At 36.1% G+C, this 20,033-nt stretch overlaps 1 protein-coding gene across 1 annotated transcript; it reads right to left on the reverse strand.

The window, feature by feature from the left end:
• Positions 1–14,266: 14,266 nt before the first annotated feature.
• LOC103440280 (aldehyde oxidase GLOX1-like) lies at positions 14,267–16,261 on the reverse strand. The gene has a single exon (XM_008378957.4). The coding sequence runs from the start codon at positions 16,142–16,144 to the stop codon at positions 14,531–14,533; it is 1,614 nt and encodes a 537-aa protein (XP_008377179.1). The 5' UTR covers positions 16,145–16,261; the 3' UTR covers positions 14,267–14,530.
• Positions 16,262–20,033: the final 3,772 nt, after the last annotated feature.

Here is a 20,033-nt window from a genome sequence, read left to right on the forward strand (position 1 = left end):
TTTGTGGGTCTGTCTCAACTCATTACCTGGAGCTCGTTAAATACTAGGGTTTGAGCTACCCATTCTATATTATATACGCGTGGGACCGACAAGTTGTCCGGTTAGTGAAAAGGACTGTTGTAGTTGAAGAGCAATTCACAATGGGAATGCCAACTAAGCTTATTAGCCAGGTCTTCTTCTTGTTTTTATTTTATAATTATACTTGTTAAATATTTATTCTTTCGTTGGTTGATCAATTTTATTTCGTTTTTTCTGGTACATATCTTAGGTATAAGTTATAACTAAGCTTATCGACTTATTCTTTCGTTGGGTTGATGAACTTTGTTTCGTCTTTCTAATTTCTAGTTCATATGCTAGGTACGTATAAAAAAAATTGATCAGATTAATGCATACATATATTAATTAGAGACAAAATATGAAATGATTGCTTGTTTAGGTCAAAAATCGATATAAGTCGTCAAGAGTGAAAACTATCTTTCGAAGTCTAATTATTAACTTCTTAATTTTGAACTTAATTTTGAGTTGAATGATGTTATATATTTTGGTATATGAAAGAGAAATTTTTGTGTATATACATTCATTTTTGGGAAGCAAACTTATCAATGTGTATTGCAGAAAGCTGCTCTTGTTAGGTTAATTAATACTAAGATCAGAACAATAATATTAATTAGATTCTTGATCATGCATGGTTCTAATATTCCATTTGGTAGATATCCATTGCACTTCTCTTTATTTTCTGGACATTTGGTCTGTATTAATTGTACAATCTTGCATCCTAATAATAATGTAAAGGTTGTCCAATGCGTGTATGGCTGAGGGAGTTGACAAGGTGACGGCAATAAATATATTATATTCCAGTAACTAAATATAACGCTCGGTCAAACCTCCCTGCGATCAAACCTTTGTCATCTTATATATTCTCATCACTCTTAATTTTGATTAGACCAATCAGAAAGAGAAAATATTTCAATCGCACAAGTACATTACTAGCATTCAGTGTCCATGATATTATGATACAAAATATGCATAAATTTTTGTGTTCAAGAGTCATATTATTGGTATAGTTTCAGAGAGACGGGCCAAATGGTTCAACACCGATGTTGTTCTCAACCTAACAACCTGTAGCCCAAGAGGTGTGTGAGATTTTATTCTAAAAGATCTCAGTGTAATTACAAATGGAACCATTTGTATATAAATGGTAATTTGTTTTGTCAAATCTCCGATGTGGGATTTCTACCATGCCCCCTTATGTGCGATCATATATTTATGGGTCACACGTGAAGAGAACTTCCACATCGAGAAAGTAAAGACAAGCACGTTAATACTACACACTTAAATCACACCCAGCAATGCTGTTTAGAAAGAATACAAACCCAATATTCGAGTTCAAACAAAATTCGCTCTAATACCATGTTGAAAAAGAATTTCACGGCAAATTGTGTAATTTATTGATACATTCTGAATGTATACAACTAGTTCTATTGTACAATAATGAATCTTGTAATCTAGGGATAAAATCAAGTATTTTCTTCAGTTCATTTGATATGACAGCCGAAAATTAGGTATGTAAGAAGTAAAAATGAGTGTAAGGATAACATTACCTCTGAAAAACTTCCTACCTAAAATACATTGACTTTTTAATATATACTTATATCATCTAAATGGTTACCCTGACAGAAAAGGCCATTCCTATATTCACTAATATTTGACTTTAACAAAGACCCTCAACATACAAGCAAAAGCTTGAATATATATAAACGTGCAAAGAAAGAGGGTTTTGGCATAAACGGCCAGCCATAATCGAATCGTATCTAAATAAAGAGGCTTTAGGCTTGAATATATATATATGTGTGTGTGTGTGTGTGTGTGTGTGTGTGTATGTAAATGTTGTCCTAATATATCGATGGGTCAATCTCTCTTCCTATATGGTCTGCACCTGGTGCAAATATTAAACAAGAGAAATGAAACCAGTTAATGGCAATGCATGGCATATCATTGCTGCCGACAATGCCGATCTAGGGTTTTTTTTGTATGTATATAGCTTGGGGCCGGCAGCTACTAGTTCCTAAAGCAGAGTCCGAGCCCTATGTCCTGTACCGTAAATTTATTTTATTTTAAAACCATGCAGCTGTAACTTGAACTAACTGACTCAGAGGTGGATTTTCTGCCCTTACATTTCCATACTCTTCTCATCCACTTCTGTTTGTATGGTCACGGTTAAATCATGTTAACATTTTATATTATTTTTTTATAAAAATAATAAAACAAAAAGTAATAAGAATATAAAATGTTGACGTGGTTTAACCGTGACCACACAAAATAGAAGGGGATGAAAATAGTATGGAAATGGGAGGTCAGACAATCCACCTCCAATTGACTTGATCAATCACATACCTTGAATGTATGGATCATCAATATTATATTTTATATTTAGCATCACGTTATGATTATTAAGCAAATTATATATGATTAAATAAGAAAAGGAAACCGATTATCTAGTTTTCTTCTTGCAAGTTTTGTACAGATTTGTGTGCATAACGATTTCTTAAACTCAAATGCAAACTTTTTTTTAGCTTCACTTCATAATTATCTAGTTTCGGTATTCTTTGACAAATTCTCAGATTCATTTTCGAACATACTTATAGAGAAGCATATGTGACAGCAAATGAAGGGCTAGTTTGGAGTTCCTGTGTTTTTTTTTTTTCAAAATTGTTTTTGCTGTGCTATGAAAATAATCAACTGTGAAAAAAAAATGGTAATTGTTTGGTAAACTATAGTACTAAAAGTGTTTTTAGGAAAAAAAAAATGATAAGGGGTAGAACTATCAATATGAAAGTTTTATTAATTGGTACTATTCATTTTCCTACAAAAAAAAAAGTGCAAGCATGTGTAGGGTTGTTTCTGCTTTCTACTGTTTTGGACATATGAACTTAAAAAAAAAACACTTTGTTTTCATGAACCAAACACAATTAAGACTCCAACTTTTTTAAGAAACTGCTTTTAAAAATATTTAAGTAACCCCAAACCATCCCTAAATATATACATATATCTAAAGCTAGTTGCATGCTAGCTCTACACGGTGGCTCGAATCAGTTCAAATATCTCTTTCGCAAAACAGATAAATATAGTGTGAGCATGTTCTACACATTGTTTAGGTCCCTAGCTATAGCTTTAAAAAAAGCATCTTCTGCTTAACGAAAACAATGTTTTACATGACATTTACGTTTTCTACAAAAAAAGGATATGGTTATCAAAGTTTCTGAGTAAAATTATATAAATTCATTATAAAAAAAAACATGAGAAAGTCAAATCATGATCCATTAATTAATTCTTCACTGTTATTAGATGAGATATTCCTTAATTAGTTTATTCTGATGATTATATATGCATATATACGGTTGAGGAAGATCAATCAGAATGTCTTATGGATACGCGTATAAATTCTTCCAATAAGTTTATAATGTACGGTTGGTCACGCACATAAGTTCTTCCAATAAGTTTATAATGTACTTCATTCTGATCTTATATTCTCACAATAATTGAAAATCGATCTGGCTAGTTTTGACATTATCATCTCAATTCTTAAATGGTCGGGGCGTGCAAAATAAAAAAGGCACGTCTCAGTATTTTACAATATATATCCACCATACACCATCTTTGCAACATTCTGTGTGTGAAAATTCTTAGTGCCCTTTATTTTCTAGTTTTGGTCGAAGAATATTGTTAGTTCGAGAGCATCGTGAAAGTTTCCTCACTTATTATATCTGGAATTTGAATAAAACTCTTAATTCATGAATCTGAAGAATGATTAGCAGCCATGCGAGCTTGCAAGGAGACAAAACCACCAAACTGTACGAGTCAAACCTTTGATTCATGAACTTATAAGCACCATAGGCAAAGGGAATAAACCTTTTTTCTTACCACCAGGAGACAAAACCGTTGCTGGTGGAGAGACAAAAATATAATGCAAGAAATATTATTTGATGAGGACTCCGAATTTTAAACGCTTTTAAAATGACCTACCTTAATTATCTAGTTTCAATATTGATGAACCAATCAATAGTGTTTGAAGTTCTCACTCCTTGTTGAGCCTAATCAATACGTACGTGCAAAGACTTTCTTGACAAGAATTGGCAATGCGAATTTGTATTTACAGAGAGAAGATAATTAAGTTTTGTTTCATACTCTTGAGAATGCTCCCCTGTCTTCATCCAGGAATGTTGCCGTTTATAATGTTTTGGTTTGTTGAGTTTAGTCCAGCCACTCAAACCGAAGAAATAATAATAATTAAAGATATTGTTGTACTAATTAATAAATAAAACATTTCCAACATATAATTTAGACGTACTTTATATATTTTTTTCCACTTTGATAACCAGGACCATAGACGTCCAATCTTCTCAGCTCAGCAAGCATCGTTTTCACAAGTAAAATAAGAAGAAGGATAAGAAGGTTTTAGAGATTAACTAGAAGTTAGGTAGGCACTCTATTTCCATGCACAAGTCACAAGCAACAATGTTCAACTTGATGAAGTAATTGACATTAATTAATTACTAGATAAGAACAGCAGATTCCAATTAAACGTGTTTGAAATTGCATCCAATATGCATGACTTGTTCATATGGAGTTTCTCTGAATGACGGTATCTTAACGGCATTTTTTTACTGTTAACTCAAATACTTGAAAACGACCCATAAACAACTTGTGATTCCGTAGAACAAAATTATAAGCTTTTCTTTCGCTCTTTTTAGTTCTAAAGAAACTTGTGCCTACCTCTGACTCCAAATTTGAAATCATTTCCATGAAATACACTAGTTTAGGGTCAAAATAGAGGATAAGAGTCGAACTTTCACAACTCAGTTGCGTATGTAGATTAGGGTCAGTTGGCCAACACAAGGTGCACACCTTCCTACCAACCCTTTTGAATTCCTTCCTGTCAAAGTATTTCAGAATATCACATTCTAAAAATAAACAGAAAATATATTTCGATTAAAGGCAGTAGTTGTAATTGAATGCATGATGGTTTCTTTATGAATTATCTTGTAATTATGCTTGATTTAAACATATCTCCATTTTCTCCAACGTAATCATCCTTAAAACGATTTAAGGAGCGAATCAGCTAATAGACAAGAACTTTGTTATAGGATATATTATCATATACGGAAGGAAACTGATTGAATGAACTTTCTAACTGATGGGTTTTTAATTATTGGGCAATTCGATTTTTCCATCAAAGATCTGAAAGCTACTCCTCCATGCCAACATTAACATCAACATTGCAATTCTGCAACTTGATTACCAAAAGTGTTGATGTGTAACCCTTGAGCTAATATCTTGGAGCTAAAGTTACAAATTTTGATTTTCCTTTTATGTGATTTAGCTTTATGATGTAATCTGAGCCATTGGATCATAGTCCAAGTGGTCTCTTCTCTAGCATAGGATCTAAGTGATAGAATAAGACTAGTGGCATCATCTCATAGGATGATAGCAATGAATGGTTGAGACTGTGTTGTGTATTGGTGAGTGAAGGATCTCCCTTCCTCTACATACATAACGGTTACAAAAATGTATTTGGTCTAATTGAGTGAAATCCAAGAGACATATTCAATCATCTTCTCTCTAAACACCATTGCTGTTTTGTTCTTCAAACTCTAACACAGAGAACTCCATTGAAATACAAATAAAACACAAACTCTAATATGGCCTTAGAGCCGGGTTCGGTTATCTAAACTGGGCGTAAATCTGTGAAAAGAAAACTGGAATTGATTCGAGCTGCAATCGAGCTCATACGACGATCGAGGTGGTGTGATTTCTTGAATCCGATGTCTAACATGGCAGGATTGGGCACTGCTGAGCTTCGCACGCCAGTTTTCAATGGAGAAAATTATGAGTTCTGGAGTATTCGAATGAAAACCATTCTGAAATCTCATGGGTTATGGGATCTCGTTGAAAATGGGTTCGATGCTTCAAATCCAAAGAAGGAGAAGAAGAAGATAGAAGATATCGAGGTCACTGAAGTGGAGAAGCCGACGTTAGCTGAAATCCTGATGAAGGATGCTCGTGCACTTGGGTTGATCCAAGGTGCTGTCTCATACCAAATTTTCCCCATAATTGTGAACGAAGAGACTTCAAAGGGTGCTTGGGACATTCTGAAGCAAGAGTTCAGAAGAGATGAGCAAGTAAGGAGCGTAAAATTGCAAGGTTTGCGTCGAGAATTTGAATATACTCGCATGAAAGATAATGAATCCTTATCTGTATTGAAGGATTTATTTTGAAAAACATGTTCATTTGAGCAACATCATATAGCATGCAATTAACAATTAAAGGCGGAATCATGCTTGCATGCACTCAAAAACAAAACATTACCATGAAATTCAAAGCCTAGTAGTTTGGTGAACCAATAATCAACTCAAAACAAAGTGAGTTGAAATTAATACCTTTGTAGATTCCTCTTTGCATAAGCAAAGGCTAATCACCCAAAGAGATAGGGCCTTCATTCCTTGCTTCTTAGATCCATGGATTTGGATGGAAGAATAGGTTCTCCAAGTTCCCAAAATTGAGAACCTCTAAGTCTCTTCACCAAGGTTAGATTGTAGAAGAAATGAGTGACCTTGGAGTAGTAGGATTGCTAGATGTACCCTCCAAGGTGTTGGCCTCTTTAGAGAGAAAATGGAGAGACAATTCTCACCCATTTTCACCCAAAATAAACCCTTAATCACATTAATGAATATTTGGCTATAAAGTCATTTATATAGTCACTTCTTTAAGTGACCTAAACAACCAAAACCCTAATTCATACACATATGGCCGGCCATTTAGGGAGTTTTGGGCTTTTGGGCCTTAATGAATCTTTATTCATTAAATTGTCATACAACTTAAGTTAATGGGCTTGACGTTCGAAGCCCATTGGGCCTTAAGGTCCAAAACTATCCCGAGGTCTTTAACGAACTTATTCGTTTGATTAATTAACATATTAATTAATCCTTGCCATAAATAAATGATTAAACCATTTAATCATTCTTACTCATTTCCGTTTAATCTTCAATCTCCACCTTTTATGGTGTGCGATCCATTAGGTTCCTTTTAGCGAGGCAGTGGGCGATTAAAACAATTTTACATCGATTGTGAATTGAAACAATTTTCAATTCTCCCTTTAGTGGTTATACACGTATAGGGCTTCCACAAACCATGGTTGACGCCTAGCAGCATGTCATGGTTACCCAAGCTAATCAGAAGAGGTTAGAGAACCTATTCAGTTCGGGATTACAAATGCAATACGGTCCTTCCCTAATCTAATACTCTTGACCACATTGTTTGGTATGATAGTTTATTTACTCATGTCTACTATCCAATGTGAATCGTTTGCTTATATGATTTCCTTGAATGTGATTTGGAACGCATTCCCCAATCTCATTCATACTCTGGCCAGAGATTCCAAATCATATCATAGAGTATTCTCCCTCAACTGTTTGAAGGTTAGAGATCCCTTGTTGCGCATTTACTTGTCTCCATAGCTAAGTGGCTTAACCCCAACGATGCCGTGACACCCCTAGGGGGTGAATTAGACATAATCAAAGATTAAGGACTTAACCACAAGACAACTGTGATGCCTCAGGTCAAAGGACTACTTTGCATTATCCCAACCATGAGTTCTCATGTGACATGGAATATAAGAACTCTTCGTTGATCACGTTCAGTGAACTCATTCTCTTATTGAGCACCTACGTACTTGTCTTGATGTCACACACACCAATGACTCGAGACTAGTCACTCTCCCTGAGAGAAGACACAGTACGTACTGATCTTAACGGACTGTCAATGCCCAATTGGTAATCCTATGATCAGGAACATTTAGGATGTGTCTACGAAAGAATGGTCTCATTAATCTAACTTCATTAGATTGCATTCTCCCAATCACATATTCCTTGGACTTTATCGTTTAAGCATATAACATTTATATGAGACGGCTCAAACAATAATCTTTGCCCTTTATATGTTAAACTAGATTAGTTTAACATTTGAAATGTCCGTAAAGTATCATCATATGATTGGTTTTAGGGCACATTTCCAACATGTATATCTTACTAGATTGTTTGATATAATGAATCAAATGAAGAGTTATGGTGAGGATCTATCTAGAGAGAGAGTTGTGCAAAAATTGTTGATTAGTTTGCCTAGATCATATGATCCTATTTGTTCCGTAATTGAACATTCTAAGGACCTTGAAACTCTTGAGGTTCAAGAGGTAGTTGCTTCTCTGAAAAGTTTTGAACTCAGATTGGATAGACATGCTGAAAATTCTACTTAACGAGCTTTTACTAGTCTAAATGTTGGAGGTAAAAACCCTAAGGGAGTAGGTTATTCTGGAAATCAAAAGTTTCAGAAAAACTGGAAATCCAAAGGAAAGAAGTGGGATAATCAGCCAAATTTTGTTCACAAACCAAATGTCTCTAATGATGGAAACAAGACAGCTTGTAGACACTGTGATAAATTGCATTATGGCAAATGTTGGTTTGAAGGGAAGCCTAAATGCACAGGTTGTGGGAAACTTGGGCATGTGATCAGAGACTGCCATGGAAACAAAAATATACAGAAGGTGAACTATGTAAACCAGGTTGAAGAAACTGGTACCCTGTTCTATGCATGTAATGCTATGACAGATGTGAAGGTGAATCATTCATGGTACATTGATAGTGGTTGTAGTAACCACATGACAGGTGATGAAAGGTTACTAATCAACATTCAAAGGAATCTGACTTCCAGGGTGAAGATGGGAACTGGAGAAATTGTTCAGGTTGCAGGAAATGAGACTCTTGTTATAAAGACCAAATTGGGAAGAAAGCACATTCAATAAGTGATGCTTGTTCCTGGACTTGAAGAGAATCTGCTAAGTGTTGGACAGATGATGGAGAACGGGTACTATCTATTGTTTGGAGGAAATATTGTGAATATCTTCGATGGTTGGTCACTGGATAATCTTGTTGTTAGAGTGCAGATGACAAACAACAAGTGTTTTCCTCTTACAATGATGCCCGCAAATCAGATAGCCTTGAAAGCAAGTGTGACACACTGTATGCAGATATGGCATAAACGTTTGGGGCATCTAAATAACAGAAGCATCAAAATGCTTGAAGATCAAAAAATGGTTCGTGGATTGCCTCATTTGGAGAAAACCTCTGCTGTGTGTGAAGGCTGCATGCTAGGAAAGCAACACAGAGAGTCTTTTCCATCAAAATCAGCTTGGAGAGCTAAACTTCCATTGGAATTGGTTCACACAGATATATGTGGACCAATGCAAACTGAATCTATCTCTGGAAATAAGTACTTTTTGTTGTTCACTGATGATTGTACTAAGATGTCTTGGGTATATTTTCTCAGAAACAAGTCAAGTGCATTTGATTGTTTCAAGAAGTTTAAAGCAATGACAGAGTTGCAGTGTGGATATAAGGTGAAATGTCTAAGGAGTGATCGGGGTGGAGAGTTCTTATCAACCGAATTTGACAGTTACTGCAATGAGCTTGGAATTCAAAGGCAATTACCATGGCATATTCTCCTCAACAGAATGGAGTAGCTGAGAGAAAGAATATGACTGTGGTGGAAATGGCAAAGTCTATGATGCATGAAAAGGGTCTTTCTTATGCATTTTGGGCAGAGGCTGTGAGCACTGCAGTCTACATACTTAATAGATGTCCCTCAAAGTCTCTCAAGAAGATAACTCCATTTGAAGCATACACTGGTAGAAAACCAGGTATTGCACACTTGAAGATTGTTGGGTCACTATGCTATGTGCACATTCCCTCAACACTAAGGCATAAACTTGAAGAAAATAGTCGCAAGTGTATTTTTGTAGGCTATGGAATCTGTGAAAAAGGGTACATAGTGTTTGATCCGAGTTCCAGTAAGATCATCCTGTCTAGAGATGTACACTTTGATGAGAATGCTTCATGGGAGTGGGAGAACACTGATAAGAGTGAAATACAAGTCCCCATGATTGCTGAGAATCAAATGGCAGATTGTAGTGAAGGACAGAAGCAAGTGGAAGTATGTGAACCAAGTCAATTCTTGGATACATCAACTCAAGTGGAGGATGTTATTACATCACTAAGTGAGAATGTTTTCGAAAGCTCTCAAACAACTGATCACACACCACAGAAATGGAGAAGTGTCAATGAGATCATGGCTCAGTGTAACATGTGCATTGTAGAACCTGAAAACTATGAAGAAGCTATTCTAGATGAGTCATGGGAAAATGCAATGAAATCTGAGCTTGAAATGATTGAGAAGAACAACACATGGGAGCTAGTTGATAGACCATTTGGCAAGCCAATCATTGGTGTTAAGTGGGTCTATAAAACCAAGTTGAACCTTGATGGATCCGTGCAGAAGAACAAGGCCAGACTGGTGGCAAAAGGTTATTCCCAAAAGCCTGGGATAGACTACAATGAAACATTCGCTCCGGTTGCAAGATTAGATACTATTAGGACCTTGATAGCACTTGTTGCACAGAAGGAATGGAACCTATATCAGTTGGATGTAAAATCTGCTTTTCTGAATGGAACTTTGAAGGAGGAGGTTTATGTTGAGCAACCACAAGGTTTCGTGAAGGAGAGTGAAGAAACCAAGGTGTATAAGTTGAACAAGGCTCTGTATGGGTTGAAGCAAGCTCCAAGAGCTTGGTATGATGAGATAGATTCCTATTTTAGCAAGGCAGGTTTCAAGAAGAGCTCTAGTGAAGCAACACTTTATGTCAAAACTAGTGAAGCTACATGTATCATTATTGTTTCACTCTGTGTGGATGATATTGTATATACTGGAAGTTGTCCAAAACTACTTGAAGAGTTCAAAAATGACATGATGCAGCATTATGAGATGACTGATCTGGGGTTACTTCAACATTTTCTTGGCATGGGAGTAGTACAAACAGATAAAAACATTTTTATCCACTAGAGGAAATATGCAATGAAGCTTATTGAGAAATTTGGGATGAAAGATTGCAAATCAGTGGCAACACCACTGGTTGTGAATGAGAAGTTATGCAAGACAGATGGTAGTGAAGCAGCAAATGAAAGTGAATATAGACAAGTTGTAGGTAGCTTGTTATACTTGACTGCTACAAGGCCGGATATAATGTTTGCTTCTAGTTTACTTGCTAGATTCATGCATAACCCCACAAAGAAACACATGGGAACATCCAAAAGGGTGTTGAGATATATTCAGGGCACTCTTGATTTTGGAATTGAATTTGTAAAAGGGAAGACAACTACTCTAATAGGGTATTGTGATAGTGACTGGGCAGGAATTGAGGATGACATGAGAAGCACCTCAGGATATGCATTTACACTTGGATCCGGTATGTTTTCATGGGCATCAATCAAACAAAACACAGTGGCACTGTCCACTGCAGAAGCAGAATATGTCAGTGCTGCAGAAGCAACATCACATGCTAAATGGCTAAGGTTTGTGCTTGAAGATTTTGGAGAGGAGCAAGTGGAAGGCACACCAATTCTGTGTGATAACACTTCAGCCATAGCAATGGCAAAGAATCTAGTTCTTCACCAGAGAACTAGGCACATCAGTAGGAAATTTCATTTTATCAGGGAAGCTATCCAAACAAAGGAGATTGAACTCGTCTACTGCAAAACAGAAGACCAGATTGCAGATATACTAACCAAGGCTCTGTCAAAGGATCGATTTGTTTACCTAAGAGATCTACTTGGTGTGAAATCAGCTAAAGGGTTAGAAGGGAGTGTTGATGTGTAACCCTTGAGCTAATATCTTGGAGCTAAAGTTACAAATTTTGATTTTCCTTTTATGTGATTTATCTTTCTGATGTAATCTGAGCCATTGGATCATAGTCCAAGTGGTCTCTTCTCTAGCATAGGATCTAAGTGATAGAATAAGACAAGTGGCATCATCTCATAGGATGATAGCAATGAATGGTTGAGATTGTGTTGTGTATTGGTGAGTGAATGATCTCCCTTCCTCTACATACATAACGGTTACAAAAATGTATTTGGTCTAATTGAGTGAAATCCAAGAGACATATTCAATCATCTTCTCTCTAAACACCATTGCTGTTTTGTTCTTCAAACTCTAACACAGAGAACTCCATTGAAATACAAATAAAACACAAACTCTAATAAAAAGTGGGACAAGTTTTTTCCAGGCAAACCATCTGTTCATCTAGGATGTTACAAGTTAACAAACCGAGCTAGCTAGACTGGATCTTAACTAATGGGGCAACCTGATGCATCATTAAACACTAGGTCGTGTTTTCGAGTGGAAGAAATCCAACCCGAATTTTAAAGTTTTCGGGTGCCTTGTGGAAGGAGGACTTAACAGAGATCTCAAAGCCTTGCTTGTTTCGTTATTTGAGTTCTAAAATTCACATAGTTTATGTACCAAAAAGAAACGATGGCGCATGATTTCAAATTTCACAAGCTCAGAAATAATGCAGCCATCTAATTCGAGACGACTGAGTCGTGTCGCACACGTTAGTAGTAATCGCTAATTAGGTAATAAATTGTTGTTTATAAACACTTCCTCTCTGAAATATTGCAGCGACAAAATCGAAACCTGTTAGTTCAACTTCAACATCCGAGAAACACCTCTAATGTTCTGAGGCTGGAGTTGTAAAACATCTAGTAATACAAACTTACAAAATTTTGTCTAAGTTACCATGTAATGATCCAAACTATACAGCAAAAAGAAACAAAATACAAAAGAAAATTGAAGGTGCAACTTGCAAATACCAAAAAATTTGCAAGTAATATATTATCCAATAGTGCCTGATAAGTTTTATTTCTTGATGTCAATTATTATTCCTAAGTTTTGTTAAGGAATTGGTTTTAAAAGAGCCTCATTACTTCTATTTTCCCAATTTCAGCCAATATGCACACTTAGGAGGGTTTTGAAGATAAATCGACTTTTCGGAGGAATTTTTATGCAAGGCCAACTAGAAGAGAGAACTAAGAGATTGAGAATCATTGTGCTCAAATTTCATAATTTCATACGAAGCCAAATGTTCTAGTTTACTAAGACAATCTCGCGGAAGTTGATTGTGTTAGGAATGTCGGTACAAGCCAAAGACAAGGCTTGATGGATACAAGAAAGTATGACACACACTTTCTATCACTCTAAACTTCACTCACAATGTGTAGTGGAACACTCCCACTCTCACTCTTGGAGTGGAACTCTAGCTTTGGACTTGATCCTTTGCTACTCACACTTGGTTCTTAATTGGTTACTTCATTACAACATCACACCCGTATTTATAGGTGAGAGTTTGGCATTCTACTAGTTTCTAGTGTATTCTTCAAACCTCTACCATAGATAATTCTAGACTAGCCACAAAATTGTAGCTTCTAGATCTTTCCATTTGCAACCAAGGAAGTTAGTACTCTCTAGCTTCTTCCATCAACTTAATAACATGCTAGAATTGTCTAGCATGCTCCAGCCACCTCACTTGCTTACTAGAATAATCTAGAACATTGATCATGGGCTGGACCATATACCAACAGATTGATTGCCTTCAGGATTGTGTACTTGCGTGAATGAAGATTTGAAAACTTTCCCAATTTTTCCTAGTTAATGTTCCATACCTGGAAAGCTAACAAAAAGAGTTACTAGTTACCTATTTTTGTTGAAATTTTCTAGAAGATGGAAGGATCCCAAATCAAGCCTGCAAGTCAGATTACGTGTTTCCCAAGCTAAGAATATGATTCTTTCCTAGTTTGTGTTCTTTTTGTTTAGGTCTTTGTTTCATTTTAGGAGTTTTTATTGTACTTTTTAGAGTTAGAATTGTGTTGTTTTAATATAAATAAGGTGCCTTATGCCCTCTTTACATTGCCTCCATACACATACAATTTTTGTTTGACGGAGAAGAAGAGCTTGAGATGTGCATCACCATGGATTTTGAGTTATATCTTCCTTTTATTTTTATCTCTTGTTGTAACTAAGCACTTTTGCTAGGGCATGGTGAAACCCTAATATGATGATCTATTCTTCCTACTTTGTCTCTCTTTCGATTTCCAATTTTAGTTTTAAATAACACATCCATCGTTTACCTTTTGATTCATTTCGTTTAGTTTACCTTTTAATCACCGTCAATCCATCGTTCGTTTTTAAATTAATCTTGTTTACTCGGCTTTTAAGGCAATTTCTATGAGATCAATCTTGTATTTGCCCTTGCTTTACTACTTTTGATTTTGTGCCCTTGTCAGTACTTAGTAGCGTTTGATTGATCTATTTTGTAAGTAGGCAAAAGTTCAACATAACTTAAATATAACTTTATTCATCAGTTTAAACACAAGCTTTACAATTTCGGTAAAAAAGAAACAAACTACAAAAGAAATTGAAAGTACAACTTGCAAATTGTGATCGAAATTACATCTGACAAGTTGTGCACTCTTAGCTAGCTTGATCTGTGTATATGAACATTTTCTTTTTCAACTGATAACCATTTATGTTTCTTCATTTTGGAAATGAAATGTTTTCTTCATTTTGGAAATGAAATGTGACTTCAAGGTTCTCAGTAAATATGAACAAAGATGCCCTCGCTTGGTATTTGCTGATGAACCACATACAAAATGTAATATCCGGAAGGCGCAAGATTTACTGAAGGCGGTGTCGTCACTTGAGCTTGATACGTTGTTGGCCCTACCTTTTGTACGTTCTCTGCACCAAGAACCAACAACCTTTGATTCATGGAGAACGAATGTGTGCTAAAAGGCGGCGCCACCATCGTCACCAACACTGAATTCATTGCTAGTGTCCCCGTAAGCGAGAACTGAACGGTCAATTTTCTTCCGTAATGGATTTTGGCTTGGTTTAGGGGATTGATGATTGTAGGACGCAAATCCGCATACTTGGCGTCGAGATACTCAGGACTAAATGCCTCCAATCTAAATTCTGTTGGAAAAAGCACGTTGCTGCCAAATTGGTACTTATCGTGGGGGTTACTACCTCCAACGATCACTCTACCATCGCGTACCAATAATGCTGAGGAATGGTACATCCGCGGTATGGTGGTGGGGTTTTGTTGTTCGAACCTTGACCCAAATGCATTATCTGGTCGGTACACAACTGGGTTGAGAACGGGGTTACGACCAATTTCCCAACCTGCAACCCCAGACGATGCACCGTTGATGAGTAAAACAGTGCTGTCTGGGAGCAATAACATGTCACCCATGACTCTAGCTTGAGGCATAGTTTCAACAATCCACTGTGGATTAGGGTCGGTTATTTTGATCCGAGCACATGTGTTTAGAGCATCCACAAAAGTACCCTTATTAGCCTGGACAAAAGATCCTTTTGGAGCTCCACCACAAACCAAAACCTCAGCCTCAACAGACGGAGCCGTCAAGTTTTTTAACGGCAGCAACACGGCTGAACCCGAGCTAGGGTAACACCTCGGGTCGCCGCCGGGTATTTGCGGGTAGGTTTTAACGATGACGTTCTTCAGGTAATCCAACAAAATAGCTCGATTGTTGGCGAAAATAAATAAGTTGCCATCAGGGTTGAGAAAAACAAAAGGGTATAGATTGTTTTCTTGGCCGGCGTCATTGGTCTGCGAAAGGAACGGTAAGCTGTAGACATTGCTTGTAGAGTCGGTCTTCGGATAAAATTCATAGTTGAATTGTCCCCGGCCGCCGATGATAATCTCGCGTCCATCGGGCAGAACATGATTGGTGGCGTACCAACGGCGAACCGCCAAGCCGTCCACAACCTCCGTCCAATCACAACCCGTGCAGGGTTGGAAAACTCTAACGCGGCGTTCTCCACTATTGAAGCCACCGGTTTGGATTAAGTTTCCGTTGGGGGCCATGGAGCCGGAGGAGCACCAGACGTCGGATAAGACTGTAAGGGGCCGGAAGGCTTTGGTCTGGACGACGAACTCGGCAGAGTGGGCGGTGCAGTCATTGTTGACGCAATTACCGTTTGGCAAGGACAAGTTGGATGTGCCGAAGTCTGTGCGGTCGAACAGGACGATGCGGTCATTTTTTAAGAGCTGCATGTGCATGGCAGAAACGCCAATGGTTGCCAACACTTGCCAATTGCCACCGGCAGCGTGGGCCGTCCGAGAGAACCCATGAAATATTATTAACAACAGAAATGAAGGAATGAGACTAGTAAATGGCTTCATTCTTTATTTCTTGGATTTTGCTTACTTAAATTGTGCTATAGCTGTGATTAATAAGCTATAGCTCTGTGGTTCTGTCTGTCTCAAGCCTCGACCTGGCCCTCCTTAAATACTAGAGTTTTCGAGCTACCCACATGTTAATTTCGTCCTAATTAATTAACTAAATGAATACACACACACACACACACTATATATATATATATATATATATATATATATATATATATATACCAGAACACACACTATATAATATATATATATATATATACCAGAACGACATTAGGTTCCTATCATGAAAATTGATATAAATCGGAAGGGCCTCTTGATCGTGCAATAAACTAATTAATAAGTGAGGGAGTGCTCCTCTAATCAACAAGTATATGTCATTAATTAGCACTATATTGAGTTGTATTATTTTCGATGATGGATAAGTAAGATGAATGAAACTTGGTATATATCTAATCCAGTATTTTATTCAAGAGTAAGTTAAGATTTTTTAAATTCGACTCTCGTGGTATAATAACGAGTTTGATGCTAAATTATAGCTTTGCCCATTAATTGTTGATATTACAGTATTCTCTTAAGTCTCTTGACATTTGGTCTAATATTAATTGTAAAATCTTGCGAGGTTCCAATTCCTCTATGGTTGAGGTAGTTAACAGAACATGATTGATAATGACATCTTACATTCCATTAATATAGCGCCCTGTTCTGGTCATACCTTGCTCCCCAACCCTGAATCATTGAGGTATTTTCCTAGATGTTTCAGTGTAATTAGGTATTGTACCATACATTATAAGTTGTAATTTGGCTTCTCAAATTATCGATCAGGGATTCTCAACAATATGGCATGAATTATTCCTCAAAACACTATGACGTGATCTGATAAATTGAAGGTAGATTATGAGGGTACTACTTGTTAATATTACAACCATTAATTAATTTGTTCGATACGTATGAATAGATTGAACCTAGGTCCCAGTTAGCAGCTCAATTATCATCTATCGTATTTTAAAACCTTGTTTGCAACAAATGAAGTCATGATCTTTTAAGGTTTATTATATTGACACCCCACATATTGTCGAATAAACTCTACATCCTTAATACACCCGCATTTGTTTTTTCAATTAAAAATTATCTTAGTACACCTCACATACTCCCCTATAATACTCTCACATCCCATATTCTCAACATACTACTTACATTTTCTACATACAACCTCATACTCTATACACCCCACATTCTCTATACATCCCACGTATACACGGTCATGCTGAGAAAGTTCATCTACAGTTATGCCTTATAACCATCGGGATATTGTGGCAGTGGCACCAAAACTTAACGCTTTACATCACTAAACATCTAAGAGCATAAAATGTCTTGCAAACTGATGAATATTATTTGATAAGAATGATACATACCTCAAGATCAAAATTATTTAAAATTGTTGATTAGTACCGGTAGTTCCAAGATTCAGGAAGCGAAAGGGATAATTATACACTCCAAAATCAAAATTATTTGAAATGTTGATTAGTAGCAGTAGTGAAAAGATCAAAATTATTTAAAATTGTTGATTAGTAGCAATATTGGCAAAATCATACACCTCAAAATCATTAAATGTCAAGCAAACTGATAATTTTAATACTTTTATAAAGTTTAATGATACAGTAAAAGGGAAAAGGATTGGGTAAGGAGGGATGGGCATATACGAAAGTGAAGTGAAGGTTTCGGAGGTGGGGGTGTGTTAGATAATGAAGAGGCAACATTCAGGAAAAGAAAGAGAAGGCTCAAGGCTCAGTTCAGCAGGGTTGTCGACACACAGTAAAAGCAGGCTTGAATAATTATTTTATGTGAAGTTTTAATGTGAAGTTTGAATGTGAAGCTTCTGAAACATCAATTTCGTATTTCATTCGTAAAAAAAAATTTCTCAATCAATATGTTTGTAGTTTTGTTGGGTAAGATTTTTTTTCCAACAATGGAGGGTGATGAGGTTTTGATTGCTGAAGAAAATAAATAATACTTTAAAAGTGATTTTGCGTGTATTTTGGAAATTTCGTTTTTTATTTAAAATCTAATAAGGTCAAAATTATCATTGCATAGCAGTGTGCAAAAGCCATTTAATATTAAATTTTAACCTAGTGTGCATTCAACATTATGTAGGGTGCTTATTAAAAAAGCATCTTTTAATTCTATATTTGTTATTAAGTGAGATATTCCTTAGTGTACTTGGATAATTATGTATACGGTTGATGGGGCTCATTCAGAATGTCTTTGATACGGTTGGTTTAGACAGATACATTCTTCAACTAAATTTATAATGTATTTCTGATCTTGTTCTTGCAATGATTGGTAAATTGATCAACTCAAATTGTCGGGCCGTGGAAAATAGAAAAAATACAGCACGTCTTACTCAACAATTTACACCATGCGTATTCGTATATGTATTTTATATATATTGTTGACATGCGATATTCCTTAATTAGTTCTATATATTTTTATGTTTTGGTCCAAGAATATTATTAGTGAAAGTTTCCTCACATATATATACTCGTTCTTGTGGTCAACATTTGTTTATTTTTATTGTTTGCCAATCATATTTTCTTGTTTGTGTTCGTAGTATTCGAAAGGACTAAAAATTTATTTTGGATGGAGTTGCTTACAAAGGAGCTAAAAATGCTTTTTGACAACTGCTAATGATTATGATTATGATATTTACGTTTGACAAAAAAGCTTTAAAGTGTTTATGAATCATAATATAAGTGCTTAACCCTTAATTAATTTCCATGTAAACAATATTATATGAGTTTAAATCTTCAACGTTCATTTTGTATGTAGCCTCTCTGTGAATTTTATCACTTATTGACACGTATTAAGTTTATAACAACATAGTTAAAGAGGGTTAAGTTTATAAACACATGTCAATCAACGATAGAAACTAAGTCACACACAAAATAAATGCAGAAAGTTTGAACTCGTGTGAAATTATCCATACAAATTAAATTAAGCTCTTATTCCATGAACCTGCAAAAAGAATGTTTAGCAGCCATGCGTGCTGCCTGCCAAGCTAACCACCAAACTGTGCGAGTCAAATCTTTCATATATTCATGAACCTATAGTAAGCATCAGAGGCCATAATCACCCATGCATTTTGCTTTACCAGCAGGAGACAAAACCAAACCATTGCCGTTGGAGGGACCAAAAATATATAATTACACATATTTTTCTGGTAAGAGATGGAGGTCCAGAAAATACCCTAAAACGTTTGCAACTTATATATTTTTTGCTTGGTAACCATGACCATGGACATCCAACCTTCGCACAGCTCAGCTTCAGTATTTTCACTATATATATTACATATTGTTTAAATTTTTAATAAATTTCATGATTATAAAAATAAAAGTCAACATTAATTCTTATTGTTTTGGCATCCACCCTTTGGGAGGCAAGAAGACTTCCAGAGGCATTTTAGCATCTCCTGGCCCCTATCGTGCGATTCACCAGCATCAAAAATCAAAGTCAGGACATACCGTGTAAAATACAGGTTTGGTATTCATCTCCAACCGTTGTGCCATCTTTTGGTGGTTCATTAATTCTTATTGTTTAGTTTTCCTCTTCTGTTTGGTTCCACTTTGGTTTCGCCTTGAATATTGTTGCTTAATTAAGAAGAGGGATTATAAGGTTTGTTAAATTAATTAATAGAACCGTAGTTAGGAAGGTCGGCACTCTGTTGATTATCAGATAAGGGAAACAGATTCCAAACGTCTTATCCTTTGCTGCTTCTACAATGATCACGACGACGTGTTCATGTGATATTTCTCAGAGTGGCTGTTTCTAAGAGGCCTATTATATAACGAATGTGAACTCAAATACTTGGAAACAACGACCAAGTGCC

This window comes from Malus domestica, chromosome 08 (assembly GCF_042453785.1).
Source record: "Malus domestica chromosome 08, GDT2T_hap1".
NCBI classification, from domain to species: domain Eukaryota; kingdom Viridiplantae; phylum Streptophyta; class Magnoliopsida; order Rosales; family Rosaceae; genus Malus; species Malus domestica.

Coding starts and splice junctions, on each gene's coding strand:
- LOC103440280 (XM_008378957.4), bottom strand. CDS start 16,144: ATGAAGCCATTTACTAGTCTCATTCCTTCATTTCTGTTGTTAATAATA.